Raw genomic sequence first — 24158 nt, 5'->3', positions numbered from 1 at the left:
TCAGAGAGAATATGGCTAGTCTTGTGACAATAGTTGTAAACATTTTTATTAGAGTAAGACTGTGGAGAACGAGAGTTGGTTAGAGCATTAAAGGAGGTAACCAAAACAATGTTTGAAGAATGACACTTTGTAAGGTCCAAATGTGTCTTCAAAAATAAACTCAGTAATGACATTATCAAAGGTTGGGAGAGGGTTCCTGTATAGTTGTGATGCTCGAACAGGTTCAAAATAAGAATTGAGAGCCATAAGGAATTGAATGAGATGCATTTGGTCCTCACTAATATTCGCTTGAATGAGTTGTGTCCAAAAGGATTGTATTTGCACCAAGAAATCATTGATGGATTATTCTACCTTTTGTTTTAAATTGTGAATTGAGCTCTATATATGTTATTGGCTAGCAAAACCAGTAGTTGCATATCTATTAGCAAAAAGATCCTAGATTTCTTAGATAGTCTCAAATTATTCAAACTGGATATGTATGGAGGAAAGGGGTGTATTGCAGATGTAAGTAATGACTTGTGATTGTTACTTTCCCATTCATCAAGACAATCAAGGTACTTGTCTTCATTCTCATCGATTTGTTAAACAGGTTTGGAAACTTGACCTATGACTACTTACCAAAGATGACATCCAATAGAAAAGTTTCGCATACATTGGGCCCTATTTAGGATTATTTGAATAGAGTGAGAAACTTCAACCTTATCCATTTTAAGAATGGAGAGGGATTATGACAAAACACAGTTGTTTGGATGGATGACTGCTGATAATAAAAGCTTATTCGACAATAGCTAATGATGATAAAAGTGGTTAAAAGTATATCGATGATCAATGGATCAAGCTATATAAGAGGCAAGGCACAACAGGTGGAGCACACCAGAGAGTTACAATAACATAACACTGTGCACAACAGAAAAGGAAAAAAGAACCTAAAAGCTTTGATACTATGTTAACAATAAAAATACTGCTTTGTATTTTGTTTGATACAAAAAGAGTTTATACAAAAGGGTATTTATATATATATATATATATATGTTGAATTGATTGATTGAAAAAATCAAACTCTGATTGATTAATAGAGGAAATCATGCTAACAAGCATAAAGTGGAAAATGACTCCATTAACTTTGCCTAAAACCTTTTACAATGACTACACAGACAATCGGCATGTTTTGCCAGACAGACATGGCCTACTCTTATTAAAAATAGGCACTCATGCCATTTCATTTGGTCCCCAGTGGAGCCCTTCTGTACTATTTGTAATTCACCGCGTGATTTCATTTTAATGATGCTAATTGACTTGGCTCAATAGTTTCATCCTAGCTATATAAATATATAAGCAAAACCTAAATCCCATGAAGAGAGACAAAATAAAAGGGGGAGCTGCAAATTATGTTCAGCTACTAATGGAGAAGAGCAACTCATTTCCAGAATACTCATCATCCTTTTCAGGAGAATTGGGGTTCCAACATAAATCAAATTCATACACCTTCAACGGCCCATGCAGCAAAGGAAATGGATTCGCCACATCAACCGATCCAGAGCTTAAAAGGAAGAAAAGAATAGCCTCCTATAACGTTTTCACCAAGGAAGGTAAGGTTAAATCCAGCGTTAGAAACAGCTTCAAGTGGATCAAGAACAAGCTCACTGATGTTCGTTATAGTAGTTTTTGATTACTTTTTATATATAATTTATTGAATATCTTTGATACAATTCAAAGGTTGTTGAGACTTTAATGGTTTTGCCAGGTCATTGTATACAGTTTGTTGTGTTTTCTCATGGTTTACTTTCTTGGAAAATTTATATTTTCTCGAGAAAACAATACAAAGAGATGTTGAAACTACTTCTGTGTGCATGGATGTTATTGGGGGTGTAAACTGGGTTAATGATAGTATAACTTATGTGTTTCTTTCTTTTCTCTCTTGCTACTTAAGTTTTATTTTTTCAGGGTTTTTTTCTCTCTTATTTTGCGAAAATGAAGATGTGGATTAATTTTGATGGTGAAGAATTGAATCAAGGGTCTGCTAAAAATCATCAAACTGATCCATTTCTCGACATCTTGATTAAGAAGATCATCAAAAATCAATTCAAATCTTATGTCTCTGAAACTAGACCTCTTTATCTATCTTATGCAGTTTCGAAAGAGGAGACTAAATCAATAGCTACATCATTCAAGTTTAATTGATTAGCATATGCTTGACCAATCATCAAAGTCAGCTAAACTGTTGAAGTCAATACAATTATTTGCATTGCATGCATTAATTATTGCAATATTTTAGATAATTAATTAGCAAAGAGTATCACATCTAAAACTAAAAACTAAAAAAAATTGAAAAATTTTGAGTAAATTACATTGTCCCACCCAAGCTTTAAACACTTTCTAGTAAATTAAATTTTGAGTAATTCATCATCCATAAAGCATAAAAAATTTAAAAAAAAAAACTTTTATAGATCATACATTAACATGTTAAACATAAAACTTTAACTCTCTTACAAGTTTAGAAATCTACAATTTAGCCCCAACAAAAGTTTACCACTGATAGATCTCATTCGTTTCTTATCATTAAAGAAGTTTGTTCCTCCTCATCAATTCTGTTTGTTGGTGAAGAAGTGAGAAACAAGAGGAGATTTGGATGTTGGTTGGAGCTTCCAATATCATTATCATTTCAACTTTTAATGTCAGTGAAATCAATATCGAATGGAGCTTAAAAGTGTGAGATTGGTGAGATAAGATGTCAAAAATTGAAACCGATCCTGTATGGAACTGGAAAGTGGAAGATTGGTGGGTGTGAAAGTCAAATGAATTGTTCGACGGTGAAAAGAAGAAGAGGTTGAAGATTAAAGGAAAGAAGAAGAAGAGAGTGTTAATGAATATGATATCTAACGAGATTTTTTATTTTTTATTTTTGTTAATATAGTATGGCATCATAATTTTAAAAAGTAAAATTGTTAGAGATAATATAATAATTTAACTTTTTGACATTATGATATAATTTTTTTCTGTTAACATAATCAGATTTTAGGTGAAAAATGTCATTTATTTCATGAAGAATGAAAAATTGTTATTGGGCCAAATCTTGGGTGAGAAAATGTTATTCACTCAAAAAATTTTAATTGTGATCCGCATGCAAAGGGAAGGAGATAATATAAGATGATTATTAATTGAAATTGAAGAAATTAATATAAATTATCTAATTTTATTGAGTTATAAGTATGATGGGTAATCATATTTACATAATTTATTATTAAATTGTATACAAAATACATAGAAATCTTTGGTAGAATTAAGGTAAGGTTTAGGGTAATCAATCTTATCTTGATATTTCATCAATTCTTATTGTTTGTGCTTAATTTTATATTAAAAAATTATTTATTTACATAAATATACATTATTATTATGAAAGGCTGATCTAATTTTTTTGAGTTATAATTTTTGAAAAATTTTATCAAAATCAAGGGTTAGAGTGTTCCGGGCAAAGTAAGCGCAGTAGGCATGGTGGGTCAAAATGAAATTTTTAAAACTTTTGCTGGGTATAAAAATAAAATATATATGGGGTTTCATGACATTTTTAAACCCTCATATTTTCTATATATTTTAATAACCCAAAAAGTTAAAAAATTGTATGTTAGCCCATCACGCCTCGCGCACCCACTCAACGGATAAGACTCCTACCCTGCATTTCGATCTATGTTTTTTCACAATAAAGTCAGATCAATCTTTTAAGATAATATAGACTTAAATGTGAAATTACTTACAAAATAATAAGATAGGATTGATTAATTCTATCTTAATTTTACTGAAAAGTTCTTAAAAAAAGAGATGACAGTGTAATCAGTATTACATAAAGCTCTTAACTAAATTCGTATAATTAATGTTGGTTATTTTAATTAATTTTCCTTGAAATGGATAGCCCACCTGAATCTAAACAAACTTTCTATTTCTAATCCACAATTAATTAAGATTTAAGCATTGAAATATATGTTTATTTTCTTTTTAATACAATTTTTTTATTTTTTTTAAATATGCTTTTAATACATTTAGACATCAAATCGATCCAAACCCCTTTTTTTTTTTTGGCACATGCTATACAAGTTGAGTCGATGGTCTTAAAGGTCACCCACAGTTGCACTACAAATCTTTTCTTTTTTAAAGGCCAAAAAACTTATTCCCACCTAAGATATAGTGAATTCCCAAATTCTCATCTACCAACTTTAAAAAACCCAAACATCCACTCACAATTAAATTTTCGTTAAAAATTTCAATTAACGTTAGGAGTAGAATCATCATTTAGCAAAAAATTAAAGTTTTATCACATTTTTCTCTCTTATATTTAAAAACTTACATTTTCCCCCCAACCCAAGATTTGAAAAGTGATAAAACCCCTTATAGGGTTTGTTCCTCGTCCTCTGACGTCGATTTCTCCTTCCCCGATCGTCGACCATCCTCCTTCCCCCTTACCTCTCCTCCGGTCTCTCTGCCTAGCCTCTCAGGCCGTCTTTGACAAGAGACGAAGACGAAGATGAAATCGTCTTCGTTGGGACGAAAACATGGCGTCTTAGTCTCTCAGACGAAGACAATGCGTCTTTGTTTCAGATGAAGGTCGATCGTCTTCGTCTCCGATCGAAGACGGTCAAAGAGGCTACATAGAGAGACCGGAGGAGAGATAAGAGGAGAAAGGAGGACGATCAACGGCCGAGGAAGGAGAAATCGACGTTGGAGGAAGAGAAACAAACCCTAGGGGGGTTTTGTCACTTTTCAAACCTTGGATTGGGGAGAAAATGTAAGTTTTTAAATATGAGGAAGAAAAATGTGATAGAACTTTAATTTTTTGCTAAATAATGATTTTACCCCTGACGTGAATTGAAATTTTTAACGAAAATTTGATTGTGAGTGGGTGTTTGGGTTTTTCAAAGTTGATTGATGGGAATTTGGGAATTCACTATACCTTGGGTGGGAATAAGTCTTTTGGCCTTTTTTCAATTACTTTACTCCCTCGAATAACAATAACAATAGCCCACAAAATCTACCAAGAAAACCATTTTCAGGAAACGAAGGCACAAGCAAACAATACGCAAGTAAATACAAAACATGAACCCCACCTTTTAGATAGTTCATAAAATAGACGTTTCAATAAATTGGTTCGTTAGAAAAACAAAGAAGGTTTTAAGAGTTTTCTTTTGAAGATGATTAAGAAGTCACTGAATAGTTCAACGTGGCTAAAGTTTTGCAATAGGAATTTGAAGATTTTGCGAATGTTTTGGGGTTTGTAGAGCACTTGAGAATCTGAAACAAGTGAAAGTTTTAAGGTACAGAAAATAATAAAGCATGGTATTGAGGCGTTTTTATTGATGATTTAGGACCAATCAAAAAGCAATCTCAACCATTTAGGTCCGCTTGATGGTACGTGTCATTGATCTAATAAGATATATGGATGGCGCCCAATAAGAAATCATGATAATTTAAACCACCATGACAAGCATATGATGCATGCATACAGTGCATTAAATGCAGAGTGGAAACATCATTTTCACAACATGCTTTAAAGTAAACATCTTAGTTGTTCACTTATTGTTCATCTATACATACATGTGAAGGGTATCTAAAGCTCTACTCACATTAAAAAATCTGGGGAACTCATATAAGTAACACTAAATAGGCGATTAGTCATGTTATTTACACACAAGTCAACTCAAAAGCGGGTAAAAGATTATATCATCTAAAAATAACAAGACGAGTGAGACTCAGTTGATTCAACTATTCTCATAATCTCTTCAATGTGTCAAATTGAATTTCTTATTGTCTTATAGTTTTGTTTAATCCCTATCTCAAATCTTTATGGGATAACAATAACTTTTTATCAAATTAAAATCATATAATTATCCACTTCCCATAAGAAACTAAATTGGATTAAATGTCTAGATTCATTAATGTATTAAAACTTAATATGTCTATTATGTAGTTACATATAACCCTGTTTCTTGTCTTATAAATAGAGGGTTATATAAAGGTTCAGAGACAATTTAATAAAGTTTCAGCATTCATACTGTTATTATGCTAATCAAATACCCAACAACATAGTAATGAATGTAAGCTCCCAAGTAGTGAATCGAACCAACTTAAAATGGTCTTAATCTACATCTTCTGGGTGCAGATTTTCACATCAACAGTGACAATCCATTTATCATAAAGAGTCAATAATATTATCCATTCAATTAGGGCTGGATTCGAGCCGAGCCGAGCTCGGCTCGCAGTCAGCTTGGGCTCGACTCAGCTTTTTGAGGGCCGGCTCGAGTTCGGTTCGAGCTCGACTCGAGTCGAATTCGGCTCGGCTCGAGTTCGGCTCGTTTTCAGTTCGGCTCGGTAACGGCTCGGCTCGGCTCGTTTTTTATATCAAAACGATACCGTTTTGTATATATATAAAAATCAAAACGATACCGTTTTGTATAAAAAAATTTTTAAAAAAATATACCGAGCCAACCCGAGCCAGCTTGGGCTCGGCTCGAGCTCGATCGAGCCGAGCTGAGCCCGGCTCGTTTTGGGCTCGAACCGAGCCGAGCCGAGCTCGAGCCCGAGCTGGCTCGGCTCGAATCCAGCCCTACATTCAATAATTAGTAGTTGCAAAAAAAAAATTCATTTTAATGCTAAAACGAGTTACAATGTACAATTTACGAGGAAAATCCTAAAGCACAAATTTGATATGCTGCAACAATATGTATTTATTTAATTTTACGTATTCTAAAGAGGAGAGAAAAATGTATAAAAACAAATATGGAAATGAGACAAATATAACCAAAAAAAAAGAGAAAAATGAGTTCTCATTGTCTGATGATCAAATGTACAGAGCTTCTAAGTCTTTGTTTGTATTCAATTTTATGAATTCTCTGGTGGATGCAGATCTATGGACTTGATTTAATTTGTATTTGCTATCAATATTGTCATCATAATTGTTTGAAAGCATTTTGGAAGCAGGTAATGGAGGCTGATTCTTGATGTTCTTGCCTGCATTAGGATGATCGGGTGTTATCAATGGCATCCTTTGGTGTGAATCTCCAATCGGGGAGATCAGGAAAGGCAAGCTCTCCTCGTGGCTGCTTTGCTTTGCGCTGGATGAGGCACTGCTCGTGCAGCTAAAGGCCAAATGGCTTTGCACATCTAGCTCAACAATCTTCTCCTCAGGCTCCTGAAATGATATGGGATGTAGTAACCATAATCATTCAATTAATTTTAACTCTATGATCTTCTAATAGAGCTTGCATTCGATACAATAAGGAAACACTAATGTTCATTCTTATGTTTTCTATATCTCATTTATGTAAGGGATTGGTAATTAACCTTTACATGTTAAGAGTAAAGTTTACCTCATTATTTGGAACATTTTCTTGTTTTGGTGGTTCAGAGGCTTGATCCTTAGTTTTGCGCTTGCAATATGTTTTAGACGGATGTTTCATTCTCGATCTCCTGTTCCTAAAAGTTGATATATGTAATCAGAACAAGTTACATAATTAAACAAAGATGAAATCATATCAAATGTAAAATATGAAGCGTGGAAACAGAAGGCTTTGACTTACTTTCTGGATTCGATTGTGGCAGTTGAGTCATCATCCTTGTTATAAATTACAGGAAGACCTGAAAGATCACATGCCAATGGACTTGTGGTAAAGAACTGCAAGCAAAAGGAACTTATCAGCATGAGATTAGGATATGGTATTAGCGAATCATTGACATATTGCAAAATGAGATCAAGACCACTATAAATAAAATATATAAATAAAAAATTCTTCCTTTTTTAAAGTCTAACATTAACATTTTACTTGCCTCATTTTGGAGAGCTGAAGATGCAGAGCCACGATATGCAGGATCTAATGCAAGAAGTGTGGTCAAGAGACCGAAAGAAGATTCAGGAAAATCCTGGAAGGCTTCGAAAAGACAAGGTCTGTATGCTGGTGGCCTGAAAGTTGTAGACAGCTTCAATTTTTTCCAGTAGTCCTCTGATGGAGCACCACATAGCTTGAAAATCCTGTGAAGTTGCTCAACCTGAGTGCATTAAGCTTGATCTCATCAGAAACTTAGAACTGGTACAAAGATTATTGAACCTCTAGTCGAAAATCTGAAGCAATTTAGTGAGTATGATCAACAATTGCAGGGTTTACCTCGGTTCTACCAGGCATAATTGGCCTGCCCGCAAACATTTCTGCCAAGAGGCATCCAGCACTCCATAAATCAATACCAACACCATAATTTGTGGTGCCTAACAACAGTTCAGGGGCTCGATACCAAAGTGTTACAACCCGGCTTGTGAGTGGGCGCTTTTGATTGGGAGAAAAGTAATTTGCAAGTCCAAAATCTGCAATCTTTAACATCCCATTTTTATCAATCAGCAGGTTTGATCCCTTGATGTCACGATGTAAAATCCCTCTTTCGTGACAATGCTGCAGGCCTGAAAGCAGTTGATGAATATAACACTTCACCTGCATCCAAACAAACTCAAAATTTTTGCTGCAAATCAAACTGAAACCACAAAATCAAGTCATGAAATAATCATCTTGTGCACCTGAGGTTCAGTGAGTCTCCCATCAGGCTGGGAGATTACTCTAACTAAATCTGACTGCATGAAATCAAAAACAAGATAAAGACTATATTGCATTCTTGATGTTGCCAATCCTTCAAGCTTTATCACATTGGGATGATCCAACTTCTGCAAAATCATAATTTCTCTTGCCATAAACTTAACACTCTTAGGTTCTGATGTATCAAATCGAACCTTCTTCAGGGCAACAATCTTTCCAGTGTCCTTATCTCGAGCTTTATACACATTGCTGTATGTTCCATGCCCAACCTGTGCACAAACAGTCCAAAATAAAGCTTATCAGCCAAATTAGCATATCAGTTACACATTTTTCTTTAAAAATGCAAGAAGAACAACAATTTCCAAGACCAAAATAAAGCTTATCACAACTGTAACTTGAGCCTAATTCAGTCAATTGACCTAAGCATGGAACATAACAAAGACATAACATCAAAAACCCTTCTCCGGATCAACAAAATTTGCACAAAATAATTCATTAAAATGAATTACGGGTAGCACAGTAAAATAAAACTCGAAAAATTAATCTGTTCTACCTTGTCAATTTTATGATAGGACTCGGCACTTTTCGGAACCAAACCCTCCAAAGCCTCTCTAGGAACATTATCAATGAGCCATTTAGGCCATCCATCAACCACCTCACCATCCTCAGTATTTCCCCACTGCAAATCTCTTTTCCCATCTCCATTAATCACTTTCCCTTCATCACTACGTTCAGGAACAACAGGCAACTCAGGCCTCCGAATCCGGCCGCCGCCAAGTTCCCTCTCATTGTATCTCTGACCCGTAGATCTCCTCTGGCCCATCATGCCTGTCCCCACATGCTCATTTTCCGTTTTCAACTTGGCCAAGCCTTTAGCGGGTGAGCTCTTTGAGTTCTTTGCTTGTACATTTCCCATGACCTTTTTTATCAAGTCCATTTTCAGTTGTTATTTATTCTTGATGAACTGCATAACAAAGGGCAAAGACGAAGAGGGAAAGAGAGACACTTGGTGGAATTTCTGAAGGGAAAGAGAAGGGAGAAGAAAATGATAAGAAGTGCCGGCCATTTCCATTGGCAAAGGCCGGCATTTTTGTATTTTTGTGCAAAAGTACATTTAGGGGGTCTTGTTCTTTGCGTTGTCCGCTAAAAAGAACAGAGAAAAGGAGTGATCATCACAATATTTTCGCCCCATCTCGGTTTTTTTGGTTCAACTGTTCTTGACAGGAACTTGAAGGGGAATCTAGGAACAGATGAGGTCGAACGAGTCCCACCTGGTAAACGGCCTTCAATGTATCAGAAAGTACTAAATTTGCAACATTAATAATTTGGATCAAATAAAAGTAATTAAGTATATAATTTGTATATGAATATCATTTTATTTTTAATTTAAAATTAAATATTTTAAAAATATATATATATATATATATATATATATATATATATATAATTTTATTAAAAAGATAATAACAACAAGGGTTAGGGACAATTAGACTTTGTGATTTGATCTCATACCGGCTATTTAGACCCTTTATAATATATTATAAGGATGGGTAAGAATTTTTAATCACTTATTAAAAGACAAATTAAATTAAATGTCCAAAAGTCTTGTGTCCAAAGCAAAAAATATTCATTTTTAAAAGACTTAAACGAAAAAACCTATAATTCAAATTACTTAAGTGAAAGTACTCAATTTTTTAAATACCAAAAATGCCCTTCATACGTTCTATATAAACCCTAACCCTTCATGTCTTCTTCATACCATTCAGATTTTCAACTTCATTCAAAATCTAATACTGTGAGTTTAATCGGAAAAAAAATAAGTTTGTGCTTTTGAGTTCAATCCGAAGGAAATCGATTTGTAATATCGAGAAATTTATACAAATCTTAACCTAAAAATGAAATCTGCATGTACACAAGCCTTCAAATAAAAATTTTCCAGTTTACTCGCTGAATTTGAAAATACCAAAATATCCCCAAATTAAACGTTTGGAAAGTTGTCTGGATTGCTTTATTTCGGAATTTAAATGCTTTATTCATAAGAACATACCAAAAATTTAAAAATTACAAGTGAACAAGTCCATCAAATTGAATGAAAAATATCCAAAATAATAAAAACAAGGTCAATTTTTAAGATGTGTGCATTATTTGGAAAAATAGGCCTAAAATTTGAAATCTACACATTAAGAAATCCTAAAATAAAAATTCTCAATTTGCCCCCAAAATAGAAAATTTCAATCCGCCCCCAACCACCACCACACGAATCCATGTGGCGAAAAAATTGCATTTTCCCCCCCACCACACGAATTTATGTGATGGAAAAACTTTTAAATATGTCCAATACCTCTCCGACAAATCTCACCACACGAATTCATAAGGTGAGATTTGAGGTCTTAAAAATCATTTTTCAAATTTCATTTCATCAACAATCAACTTTACATCTATTCTAACATAAAACTCCTCAAAAAATTCATTCAAAGCACCAACAAATCAAGCAATTTCATCCCATGTTTAAATTTGAATAAGCGTAAAAACACCCAAAAATCACATCTAATCACCTAAATTTTTACACTAAAATGTATAAAAACATAACAATGGTTGATTTACTAAACTTTTCAACCATTTTGGTAGCTAAAAAAGTTACAAAAATTGTCGATGGAAGTCGTGGTAGACAAGTGTGTGAAAATGTGTGGCGGGTTTGTGTGTTTTGTTTTCCAAGTTTCAATTGATTTAACTAAAAGGGTATTTTCATCATTGCAAGGAAATTGCGTATATTAGTTTAGTGTTGGTAAAATTGGGTAAATTTATTTTGTGCACTTAATTTTTGGGTATTTAATTTAATTTCTCTCACTAAAATTATTAAAATCTTTATCAAGGAGCACATAAAATTTTTGGATTATAAAGAAAAAGGTAATCATTTATTAAAAATTTTAAAACAATGCTTATAGATAGTGATTACACTATAATTTAAGAAAATTGTTGATTTTGTTGTTATGTATGTAATAAAAGAAAGTAAAAATAGATTGAAGTGTAAAGGATCAAAACATAGTATATTAAAAAGAAAGATATTCTTCTAACTCTTTTTTTTTTTTAATTTTTCGATCAAAAGTATGTGTAAATATATCATCAAGTGAATAAGTCAAGGCTATTTATAGAATTCTCTCTTCTCACTATCCACTCCCCTCCCCTTGATTCATGTACACAATGGTGGTTCACTTCACTACTTTTGGGATCTAAGTGGCCTCCTTACAACAATCAACCACTTCCATTGGCACATCATCCATTCAGTATCTAATTCGCCTTTTGGATTAAAACTCATCTATAAATGAATCATCTCTCATTTTTAGTGAATATAATAATAGCTTTGTTCACTTGGTGGAAAGTCATCATTTACAACACTCCCTTTTAGATTATACTACTTATAGATAATTATATTAATCTTGTTAAGGAAAAGCTTAGTAGGATAAAAAACAAAAACATAGAAAAGTAATTGTTCGATGTCCTATAAAGTAGGGTTGGATGTATTTAAAACGTCTTATTAAAAACTTTACTAGGAAAATCTAGTGGGATAAAAATAAAACCTAGCCAAGGAAAAAAAAGTATAGTGTACATTTTGTCCAATATGTTATTTATTTCAAGAATTTGTTCCCCTTAATGAATGTTCTCCTTTTTTGTAGTTGAATGATATAAATTAATTTAGTTGCTTATTAAGTCGTCATATGTCAATATTATATATTAACTTTTCAAAAATTGATGTCATTAACGTCTTGATGAATTAGTCTGCAAGTTTGTCATTAGAGTTGACATCAATCTCTCAATTCTACTAAAGCTCGTGATGCAAAAGAATTTTGGTGAAATATATTTAGTTTTGTCTTATTTAATATATCTTTCTCTAATTTGACAATACAAGTTAAATTGTCTTTATATAATGAGGAAGGAGTGTATATTGTATAAGAAAGACTACATGTATTCCAAATGTGATGGATGACAAATTATAACCATATGTATTCTTCACTAACTTCATAAAGGGCTAGAATCTTTAAATGATTCAAAGATATTACAACTAATATTTGTTTAGTGTAGTGTCATAACATAGTTATGTCATTATAAGTGAAAGCAGTTTTTATCTGTGAATGGGTTTTATGAGAGTTAGAAAGATAATCAATACCTGTATATTTAACCAAACAAGGATTTTGAGGGGATTAAACAAAATAAATATCCCAAAAATCTCTAATTCCACATAAGTTATGAAATATATATTTGAATCTATTGTAGTGTTGACAGATTGGTGCATGGTTAAATTGAGTCAATAAATTCACTAAGAAAGATAAATTTTGTCCAAGCATTGTATCAAATATAATAAGACACAAATAGCACTAAGATAAGAAACTTTTTTATTGAATATTTTTTCTTCTTTAGGATGAAAATAATCCTTATTAAAATCAAGAGACCAAATAACTATTGGGAGGCGCAAAGGATAAATCTTATCCATATTATACGTTTTAGTATTTTGTTAATATAGGCTAATTGGTAGATAAGTATTCATTTGAATTGTGTTTGATATATAAGTTGAGGCAATATTTTGTTTTCCTTAAATCTTTCATCCCAAATCTTTTTTGCAAGTTTAATAGTTTTTATGAACTCTTCAAGAATTGCAATTAAATGTATGTCATCAACATATATTGTTATATTGACAAACTTGATTCTGACTATTTTATAAAGACATAAGCATGGGCATATAGAGTCATTCACATAATCTTTTTTTTATCAAGTTTTTACTGAGCGATTGTATTACATTCTTCTAAATTATTTTAATGTCCACACTTATGATAACTACTATTAGTTGTTACTTTCACTTCATGGAATTGTGCAGTGTTAGTGGGACGAGTTTGTGGGACAAGTTTGGTTTTTTAATAATAATTCATTATTTTATTCAACAACGAGTAAATATGATATTAATTTATATTTTTGGAGTTTTTCTCCTCATATTGTTGTTGCAAAACCATATTTGAGGGATGGAAGCGGAATAATATTTTTCTTCTAACATATTTTCTTTATATATTTCTCTCTGCATAACCTCATTCGAGAAACAATTCTAAACAAAGCATAATTGTACTCATTTACAGATTTATAATCTTGTAAGTATAGGTGTATTCATTCATATTAAGTTATTAAGAGTATTATTAATTTTTAATATTCAAATATATCTTTCAAATTTTTTCATAAATTTAATGGATATTCACATATTCAGTTCACAATCCTTCAGGGATTTGATGTTGAAGAAAAATAGCGAGTTTGGATTTGTGCTGCTATGACACTCCATTTCCTTTTGTTTTAATCATTACTCCAACGCTTACGGATTCTAAGTGAAGAAGTGTGTCAAGAGCCCATTCAGTATAATTGCTTTCATCAAATCTTATAGCAATGTACACATAAATATTCACAATTTGCGTTTGCAAAATGGTATGATTATAATAACAATTTTAAAAATCATAAATATAAATACCCACAATTTGTATTTGCAAATGAGATACAGTTGCAAAAGGAACATAAATATAAATACCCATAATTTGCTTCTGGAAAAAGAAAACAATTATGATAAAAATAGAAATGTGAATATCCATAGTTTGAATTTGCAAAAGAGAAAATAATTATGATAAAAGCAAAATGTAAATACCTGTATTTTGCATCTGATAACTTCTTGTGTTTGAAATAGAATAACTAAAAGAGGATTGAATTTATAAGGATCAAAGTATAATATATTAAAGAGGGAAAAAATTTTTCAACTCTCTTTATTTTTGAATAGGATGTGTGTATATCATGAAGTGAATGGGATAGTGGAAGCTATAATTACAGGCAACGACAAGATTTTTCTTGATCCCTTGATAACAAAGTGTTTTTTTTTTTCTTTTTTTTTTTGTTAACTCTTTTGAGAGAAGAGGATGAATTTGAATCAAGGGCTAAAAATGTTTTTCGGCTTGGCTAGGTTGAGTATTGTGCTGTTTTGTATAAGGTTTGGTTATTAAGAATATGATTCAATATGGGAAGGAAAGGAAAGCAGCAATGAGACATAAGAAAAAGGCAGTAATTGCAAACCAAATTGTATGATTGATGATTTTTCAAGTTTTAAGCAGATATTCTTGTAAATTGATGATTTTTCAAATTTTTATCTTCGTATAGATACTCAAAAGTATGTATATATAATTTTATTGATACAAAATGTGGTTGATACATATAGATACTTAATTTGTATGTGTAGTTGCTCACATACTTTCTCTCTGTGTGCAATGTACAATGCTTTTGCCAAGCCCGTTTATGGCATTATTGGAAATAGATTTCTTGTCAAAATAGAATGTTTGGCCTGTGCATTATGAATAGTTTCTGACATAACAAAGCTATAATGTGAAATAAGCATTGTTGGGTAATAATCAAAACATGAGGACAGCATTACTTCTTGTCTATCTTTATAACATAATCATGTGAGGATTCCTGTATCTTTTGGCATTAGTTGACTGAAAAATGATAAGTTGAAACTTTAACAAAGGTTGAGGTTAGGCTAAATATGAAAATACTGAAATGATTACTGCTTTATCAAAGCTTATCTGTTGTTGCAGTTAAGTTTCAACAAGTGAAAATGTGTCACTATCAGGCATGGGAAGGCAATTCACCACAGGATGAAGATTCACCACCAAGTATTGGAGATAGCACTGACAATGTAGCATCGGCAATTCACCACGGATTGAGCCTCGCGAGCTAGGATCAGAGGCAAGGTTGCTGTTTCTCCGAAGGGTATCGCGTCTTGTAACTTTGATGTTTCTTCTTGCTCTTGTATATGCTATGATCAAATGAATGTTTAAATGACAAATTCATCTGTTTTATCACCATTGCTCTTCATTAGAAATATAGTCAGTGCTTTGCTCTCAGGCTGTAAGCTGTCGAATTTCAGAAATTCGGTGAAAAGAGAAAGAAATACTGTCCTTCAATTGATGATCACGACCATGCTTTGTATGTCTTTATGAGTGACAGTCACTAATTATCAATTTACTGTGCCAGAATTTTTAGTCTTCTGCTGTTGTTTCCCATTTTTATGCTTATCCAGAACTTATCTTTGCATTAAGAAGAAAACCTTTAAAGGGTTCATTGAATTGGATTGAGATTCTACTTCAAGAATGTACTTTGGTAAAAATGTTTTCAGAAGCAAGATTGTTATTACAGCAATTGGCTTATGATATAGGATAACATTGTAAACTGCACCTCAATTGTTTGTGACATCAAAAAATTGATTTTCAGAAGAATCGGCAAAGACTCGCTCATTTGAAACATAGGTTGATCTTGTGCACCTGTAAGAGATTGTTTATTTCACTTACCATTTTATATAAAGAAGCTGCCTTTGTATCTGTCAGTGCAAACAGAAAAAAAAAAAAAAAATCATCCCTCCGCATATCAACATGAGAATTTTTCTTTTTTTTCTATCTGTCCTGTTTTTAAGGCGATATAGTTTTCTGCTTCAAATGGACGCAATGCGTATCCTCTGAACATGTTTCTAAGGGTTCAAGAGTTTGTTAAAAGAAAACAAGAACAGCGTTCACTCCTGGCTAAAATATCTAACCAAAAGGGAAAACTTCTGTACTTGTGAATCAAGCGAGGTGTGAAAATACATATTTTGACAATCAATTGATCAACCAAGTGAAAATGAAACTGTAACAGAAGAAGTTGCAGATAAAACATTGAATATAGCTACAACAATTACAGAAGTTAAGAAGTATACAAGTTTCAGGGTCAAGCGGATAACTCATTCCAGATCTACTATCCCGAAATTCGACAGAAGGATCTTCACTTGATCAACAAAGTCCGAACCTGTTGCATACTCCGTTAGCATTCCAACTGCAAAACCAAACATTGCCCACCTGCCAACCAACACAAATAAAGATCAGAGAAGGCACTAAATAAGAACCCAAATTTTTGAGTTCCAAACAACAGAATGTTACTAAAATTACAATTCTTTCACATAAATCTAAAGGCAAACCAACATGATCGAACATTTGTCAAGTAATATGTAAATGTTTGGACTTCCAAGTTATATCGATGCATGGGTAGAGGCAGGTCCTGAGTTTGGAAACTCCACAGTCCTCAATAATTTGATGTTTTATTTTGCTTTGAATTGATTGTTTAAAATAAGAAAAAAGAGATTCTACTTAAGGCAAACAGAATTCCAGACATTCTACACCCCTTACAAAAGGATGTTGATACCGTTTATTCAGGTTAGATCGATAGCAATCTGCAGGTATTATACATGAGCTAAAGTTAGAGCACAGGTCTATTATGTAGAACCACTGTGTACAATAAACAGGTTGAAAAAGGAAAAGCCTATTCTGGTGCACAAAGAGATGGCAATGAATCAGGATGCTTCATTATTTTTATTTATTGGTAAAGAGGAACCTTTTATGAGTCAAAAGTTTGATTTTGATATATCATCGAAGAGATTTGAACTCATACTTTCATACTTGGTCACCCCCACCTATATCACTCAAGCTACCGGTAGAGGCCAAAATACCTCATTATTACTAAAGACTATAGCTCATGGTAGCTGACCTGGTCTTTAAAAGTACAATAGCATTAGATAAGTAAGGCTCGATAAATCATTTTCATGGTATCAAAAAACTGAACATGAAACTCTGGTACTCCTATAATTACAAGACGTCACACTCAATTTTGTAGCAAACCAGTCTGAACATGATTACAATCGACTACTACTTTTAATGAAAGTGAAAAATATGTGCAAAATGGTTGCCTTTTCCAAGGCATATTAGGGTGCAGATATCTTAAAAATGAGAAATTTCACTCCTTAATCGAACTTTATATTGAATCAAAATACACAAAATTTCTATTAAATTCTACAAAATCCATCTGCCTATAGCTTTTTTGTTCTTTGCTCTTTTGCACTTTACAGATTTCCATATCAAGATCTCTTCGTACCTCTCATAAATTAGTATCCATTTCATCCAATTCATCAATTCAATTTTAACACAAAAATGCAATAATCCACACAAAGGCAAATACCCATTTGAACTTCCCAAATCCCGATCAAGAAATAAATAAATAAATAATTACCTGCCATTGGCGATCTCATTCTTTCCCAAGAACCCAAAGAATGGTCCTACATTAGCTTCCTCAAGCTTCTTCTGCTTAAAATACTCCTGAAGCTCCTTAGCTTTCTGCCTCTGAAACTCCAAGGTAATCACAGTCTTATCCTCCCCAATTGCCACCGCAGCCTGCTTTGTCGGCTGAACCACCGGGGAAGACGACGACGGAGGTGGAGTAGGCGGCGGCGGGGTTGGAGGAACAGGCTGTTTGAGTGTAGAGGGCGGTGAAGGCTCTCTCATAGGAGGCGCCACAGGTCTCCTTATTGGCCCTTCAGCCTGAGAACAGGTGACAGAATATGCCACACCACCAAGCTGCTGTTTTGTTCTTGAAAATCTATAAAAAGAGGAACTTGATAGTGAAAGTGATGAGCTTGAAGATGAAGAAGAAAGAAAAGAAGAGGAACAAGTTGATGGAGTTTGGATTTTGAAACATGGGATTGAAGAAGCTACTGACATTTTTTGTTTTTTAGCTTTATCTGTAAGTTGTGTTCATGCTTTTGCTTCCGTTTTGTTGCTTTTAGTGTTTTTGATTTCCTGAAATGGAAGGGAAAGATTGTGGAGAAGAGGTGTGGTGTGTGTGGTTAAGGAGCGGCCAAGCTTTCGAAGGCGAGATGGATGACGATGGTAAGGTGAAAGAGGAAGGGTTAATTCTCTTTAGATCCCTAATATTTGAGTCATACAAAAAAGTCCTTACAGTTTGAAATCTATCACAAAGATTTCTAAGTTAAAGCTTGATTAAAAAGGAAAAACTATAGAAGAACTATGAAAAGACGAGAATCGTGTATAAAATATGATTAAAGTTGGGGTAAACTTAGAATTAAAAAAATGTTATGTAAATTTTCCGAATCAATAATAGCCAAAATAAAAGAAAGAGGCTTTAAATAAAATGTAATGGAAGGCCATTTTAGGTGTGACTAAGTATGATTTTGGCATTCTTCAAGGGCTAATTTAAATACTAAAAAAGAAAATTTTATGTATAAAAGAGTACAGATTAAAGATGACAATTTTAACCTAAATTTAAGAGTTTCAATTGTCTCTGACCCCAAAAAAAAGGAGATTTTTTGATAAAAATAGAGAATGAGACAAAAAAAAATCTCTACAATTAAGAACGATAATACATATGTCCCCTCTCTATCCCACCTCACCTTTGTCTCTATCTTTATCCTCATTCATTTATATTAATATATTTACTTAAAATACTAACATATCTTTATAGTTTTAGATTATTTATATTTTTTAAATTTATTTAGGTTTTGTTGTACATATTAAAGTGATTAATATATGATATTTGTAATTTTTAAAATTGTGGATTGGTTTTAATTTTACTAAATTTCGTTATTTAATATATTTCTGTTGTGTTTAGAGAGTATGGAGAAGAGATTTTTTTTCGTGAGTACAGAGAAGAGATTTTTTTTCACAAAGAGAGGACAGAAAATCTTTGTTGCAGGGATTGAGATCCCTTCCCTGCCACTCCCTATTGTCATCCTTAGTACATTTTTAAATCTTTTCTGACGATATATCAAAATTAAACTTTTAATTTATTTAATTTAATAATTATGAGATCGATTATTAGACTTAAAGTCTGTTATATTTGATGTAGTTAGTTCATTACTAATAAAAAGGTCTAACTTAAATTTAATAAATGGCTAAAATTTTGACTATTTTAATTAATTTTTTAATATATTTTTTTCATTAACATAATATTTAGATGGTATGCTCATATGATAAGTAATATAGTATTTTAACATTTAATTAGGATTAAAAAAATTGAGGAACTTTTTGAAGATTTACAACATTACAATTTTAAGAGGATGTTTGTGTCCTTAAACTAAAGTTTAGGGACATCACGATTTATCTAAAGAGAGAATAAAAAGTTGGTCACTTGGGACCAACTGCTTTAAGGTACGTGGATGGCACGAGCAATTTATAAAAGCACGTTTACGATTGACGCGCTCCACTGCGACTGCCAGCGAATTCCATACAATATGCTGGCTGTCAACGAAAAATTTTCATGGAGGAACTTCTTTAAAAATCGGAATATTAATTAAAGTGTTGCACATGTGGTGGATTTTCCACCGCATGCGGTAAAAGTTGAAAAATAGAATGGGAAGGCATTAAATGCTTTGAAAAATTAGCTTGGAAAATTGGCCGTAAACATAGCCATTTTTGTTGATTGGAGGGGCGGCAAACTCCTATAATACCCCCCCTCTCTTCATGTTGTGTGTACATTTTCTTCAACCTAAAGCCTCCTTGTTTCTTCCTACTTGCCTTTTGTTTTCTTCCTTCTTGTTCTCCGTAACTTGGGAGAAATTAATAACTTGGGGGGAAATTAATTCATTTCTTTCTATTTATAACATGTTATCAATACCATCAGCACATATATATTATAATCTTTTTATTATATCATTATATTGTTTATATATTATAAATACGGATATCTCAATTGAGATATCTTAGTTATTTTTTAATTTCTGTTTAATTTTTCTGTATAATTATATCTTATTTGTAACTCAAAGTTTATAAAATTATAAATCTGGACCTAAAGTCCTGAAACACTTGAATCTAGACCTGAAGTCTAGAATATCATAAATCTGGATCTGAAATCTTAAATATTATTTGTAACCTGAAGTTTACAAAATTATGAATCTAGACCTGAAGTCTGAAACATCATAAATCTAGACCCGAAGTTCTGAACATTATTTGTAACTAGAAATTTACAAAATTATGAATCTGGACCTGCAGTCTTGAATATCATTCATAACCCTAAGTTTACGAAATCATAAATTTAGACCTGAAGTCATAAATATCATTTGTAACCTGAAGTTTACAAAACCAAGAATCTGGACCAGAAGTCCTGATATTATTTGAATATTTATTTTTATTGTATTCAATTTATTTGAATATTTATTTATTTGCATCTTTAGTTATTTAAATATTTATTTATCTGAATCTTTATTTTTATTATGATAATTATATCCAATTTACAACCTGAAGTTTGTAAAATCGTGAGAATATATATATATATATAGGCTTAAAGTCCCAAGTTTTACAATTTACAACTTGAAGTTTGTAAAACATGAGAATACATATATATGGGCTGGCAGTCCCAAGTTTCTTTAAATTCTTTATTTTAGAATAATGATATCACCTTTACAACCTAAAGTTTGCATAAAGTGTAAAAAATATGGACTTGAAGTCCAAAATATAATCAGAATACTATTATAATATTCTGAATACTAATTACAAAACCAGAAGTTTTGTAGATATGGGATAATATATAGACCTGAAGCTTCCAAAATTAATCTCAATATTTCTCCTACAAAATCAGCTATTTTGTAAATATGAGATAATAGTTGAACCTGAAGTTTCAAAGATTAACTCATATATATTATTTACAAAACCAGAAGTTTTTTAAATATGACAATAATTGAACCTGAAGTTCCTAAAATTGGATGGATAATATTAAATGAGTTTTTTGCATGAGTCTCCACCTAGAATTTATGAGCCTTGAAAACTAACTAAATAAAATGTCCCAGAAGGACAAATACAAGACTATTATCTTTTGGCATCATATCCCTAAAGGATTGCAAACCGAAATATAGATATAATGATAAATCCATTAAATTTGTGGAGAAATTTGAAAAATAGATTTGAACATCAGATTCAATAATACTTTCAATGACTCTATAATTTAGTATAACTCTGCAATGTTCATAATCTTTTCCTGAATGTGGAAGATAAAATATTTCCCACATTTTATTTTATGCTCCCTAGTAGTAATATCAGAAAAAGAAATTCTGAATTAATATTTTCTCGTTATATATTGTTCTCTGAAGTGAACGCAACTACTAGAAGTAGTTATCATGAATATGAGTAATTCACCCCATAAGTATTACATCGTTCCCTGAAGTGCACGCAACTACCAGAAGTAGTTATTATAGTTGTGAGAAATAATAGAAAATCTCAGTCTCACCACCAGAAGTAGACCAAGACTGAGACGAAGTAAATTATAATGCAGAGTAAACCACAAAATAATAAGTGTGGTTATAAATGTCATTGGTGGTGTACCTATAGTACACACAAACATTGGTTGGATCTATATTAAGCACTCATAAGAATTAAATTTTTAATAAGTTAGATCCTATCGATCTAATGATTCTTGATGTTTCAAATCCTTTTTTAAAGAATAACAATATGGGTCACTTGAATAGTGACAAAGATGCCCAAGATTTTTATAAGTCCATCATATATATTTTGGAGTCATAAATATTATTTTGTCTTTTAGTATCATGTTTTTTTCCTTTCAATATTTTGTGTATATTATAACTAACGTAATTTTTAAATGAAAGGAAATGGACTCCAAAATTGACGCGTTGACTTCAAAAGCTGATATGGGAGACATGTGTTTGGTGGATAATGCAACAACGCATACAATTCTCAATGAAAAGAAATTTTTCTTAACTTTAGCATTAATTGAAGCTAAAGTAAATACCATATCAAAATCAATTAATCTAATATAATGCTCCGGAAGAGCCACAATTATGTTAAACAATAGGACCAAATTAAGCATCAATGAGACATTATATTTAAGTAGATCCAGAAAAAATCTACTGAGTTTTAAAGATATAAGAAAAAATGGTTATCATCTTGAAACCATGAGTGAGAATGATGTAGAATTCATCTGTATAACTAGTAATGTCTTCGGAAGAAGGCTTATACTAGAAAAGTTGTCTGTTTTATCATCTAGATTGTATTATATAATCATAAAGGCAATTGAAACATACGTAGTATCAAACTAGAAGTTCGTTGATCTAAAAACATTTATGCTTTGACATAATCGTTTAAGCCATCCAAGATCTACAATGATACATAGGTTATTGAAAATTCACATGGACATACATTACAGAATCATAAAATTTTATTGTCCAGTGAACAATTATGCACCGCCTATTCTCAAGGCAAATTAATAATAAGACCATCCCCCTCCAAAATTGGAGATGAATCTCCATCATTCTTACAAAGGATTCAAGAGGATATATGTGGATCCATTCATCCACTAAGTGGGTCATTTCGTTATTTTATGGTCTTAATTAATGCATCTGCACGATGGTCTCATGTTTGTTTATTGACTAGTTGAAATGTTGCATTTGCTAAACTGTTAGCACAAATTATCAAATTAAATACACATTTAACAGATTATTCGATCAAGTCAATACGGCTAGATAATGCTGATAAATTTACATCTAAAATATTTGATGATTATTGCATGTCTATGGGGATTAAGGTTGAACATCCAGTCTCATATATCCACATACATAATGGATTAGTTGAGTCTCTTATCAAAAGACTCCAGGTAATTGCACGCACTTTATTATTGAAAAGTCAATTACCTACTTCTATATGGGAACATGTTATATTACATGTTACAACGTTAATTCGCTTGCGACCTTCTTCTTATCATCAATATTCTCCTCTACAATTGGTCTTTGGTCACAACATGATATATCTCATTTGAGAATATTTGGTTGTGTTGTATATGTCCTTATTGTGTCTCCTCAACGCACAAAAATAGGAGCCCAACGTCGCTTGAGAATATATGTTAGATATAATTCATCATCCATTATCAGGTACTTGGAACCATTAACGGATGATCTTTTTACTACACGATTTACAGATTGTCACTTTGATAAGACAATTTTTCTGTCTTTAGGGGAAAAGAAAATGCCTCTTGAAGTTAGGCATGAACTTACTTGGTATGTATCTACCATGTCTCATTTAGATCATCGCACATCTCAAAGTGAAACTGAAGTACAGAAGATAGTGCGTTTACAAATTATTCTCAACCAAATGTCTGATGCATTTATAGATACGACAAAAGTGACAAGATCACATGTTCTAGTTACTAATGCACCAGCAAGAATTAATGTGACTACTGAATAGTCCATTCGAGCCATGACTGGTCAATCTACCTCACGCTTGAAGCGTGGTAGACCTGTTGGATCAAAGGACATTGTTCCTAAAAAAAGAAAGACAAATAATCAAACAAATATCAGTCATGATAATCCTAAGATAAATGAAAAATCCACACTTTCTAATACTCCTCCAGAAGAGGTTATGGTCCCTGAAGAGATTCAAGCCCCTGAAGTGGCACAAACCTCTGAAGTGGTACAAAATCCTGAAGAACAGGAAAATGAAAATATTGAAATATCCTTAAATTATGTTCATACACGAGAGATATGGAATCGTGAAACAATTATAATTGATGATATATTCTCATTTGCAGTAGCTACTGAAATTTTGAATGATGATGATTTTGAACCACGTACTATGGCTGAGTGCAAACAAAGACATGATTGGCCTAAATGGAAAAAAGTAATTCAAGCAGAATTAGCTTCTCTAGTAAAACATCAAGTGTTTGGGCTTGTAGTTCTAACACCTCAAGACATACAACCCG

General features: G+C 32.3%; 3 protein-coding genes across 4 annotated transcripts; 1 reads left to right on the top strand and 2 right to left on the bottom strand.

Annotated features, from left to right (window-relative positions):
- The first annotated feature begins 1359 nt into the window (after positions 1-1359).
- Positions 1360-1909, top strand: LOC123203765. Its single transcript, XM_044620233.1, has one exon. It carries the CDS (start codon positions 1403-1405, stop codon positions 1667-1669), a length of 267 nt encoding a protein of 88 aa, XP_044476168.1. The 5' UTR covers positions 1360-1402; the 3' UTR covers positions 1670-1909.
- Positions 1910-6768: 4859 nt separating this feature from the next.
- On the bottom strand, positions 6769-9843 carry LOC123202774 (probable serine/threonine-protein kinase At1g54610). Its single transcript, XM_044618893.1, has 7 exons — positions 9118-9843; positions 8549-8833; positions 8148-8465; positions 7813-8031; positions 7566-7660; positions 7356-7461; positions 6769-7177 (listed from the first exon to the last, which is right to left on the bottom strand). Exons 1-7 carry the CDS (start codon positions 9499-9501, stop codon positions 6827-6829), a joined length of 1758 nt encoding a protein of 585 aa, XP_044474828.1. The 5' UTR covers positions 9502-9843; the 3' UTR covers positions 6769-6826.
- A 6365-nt stretch (positions 9844-16208) lies between these two features.
- LOC123202611 (light-harvesting complex-like protein OHP2, chloroplastic) lies at positions 16209-18309 on the bottom strand. 2 transcript variants are annotated; one of them, XM_044618567.1, is made up of 2 exons: positions 17673-18301; positions 16209-16468 (listed from the first exon to the last, which is right to left on the bottom strand). In XM_044618567.1, the coding sequence occupies exons 1-2, from the start codon at positions 18158-18160 to the stop codon at positions 16354-16356; spliced, it is 603 nt and encodes a 200-aa protein (XP_044474502.1). In that variant the 5' UTR covers positions 18161-18301; the 3' UTR covers positions 16209-16353. The 2 variants fall into 2 exon arrangements, with proteins under 2 accessions (XP_044474502.1, XP_044474503.1); XM_044618568.1 differs by lacking the exon at positions 16209-16468 and adding an exon at positions 16504-16839 and having other exon boundaries at positions 17673-18309.
- Between the last annotated feature and the right edge of the window lie 5849 nt (positions 18310-24158).

This window comes from Mangifera indica, chromosome 19 (assembly GCF_011075055.1).
Source record: "Mangifera indica cultivar Alphonso chromosome 19, CATAS_Mindica_2.1, whole genome shotgun sequence".
Classification (NCBI taxonomy): Eukaryota; Viridiplantae; Streptophyta; class Magnoliopsida; order Sapindales; family Anacardiaceae; genus Mangifera; species Mangifera indica.
The sequence above is the reverse complement of the archived record's forward strand: the minus strand, read 5'-3'. Positions and strand labels throughout refer to the sequence as shown.

What these genes read in the sequence shown, in the direction of transcription:
- LOC123203765 (XM_044620233.1), top strand. Translation starts at nt 1,403, where the DNA reads ATGGAGAAGAGCAACTCATTTCCAGAATACTCATCATCCTTTTCAGGA.
- LOC123202774 (XM_044618893.1), bottom strand. Translation starts at nt 9,501, where the DNA reads ATGGACTTGATAAAAAAGGTCATGGGAAATGTACAAGCAAAGAACTCA. An exon ending in TTATGCCTGGTAGAACCGAG is followed by an intron (nt 8,032 to 8,147) that starts GTAAACCCTGCA and finishes TAATGCACTCAG; the next exon opens with GTTGAGCAACTTCACAGGAT. An exon ending in GCCACAATCGAATCCAGAAA is followed by an intron (nt 7,462 to 7,565) that starts GTAAGTCAAAGC and finishes ATCAACTTTTAG; the next exon opens with GAACAGGAGATCGAGAATGA.
- LOC123202611 (XM_044618567.1), bottom strand. Translation starts at nt 18,160, where the DNA reads ATGTCAGTAGCTTCTTCAATCCCATGTTTCAAAATCCAAACTCCATCA. An exon ending in AATGAGATCGCCAATGGCAG is followed by an intron (nt 16,469 to 17,672) that starts GTAATTATTTAT and finishes GTTGGTTGGCAG; the next exon opens with GTGGGCAATGTTTGGTTTTG.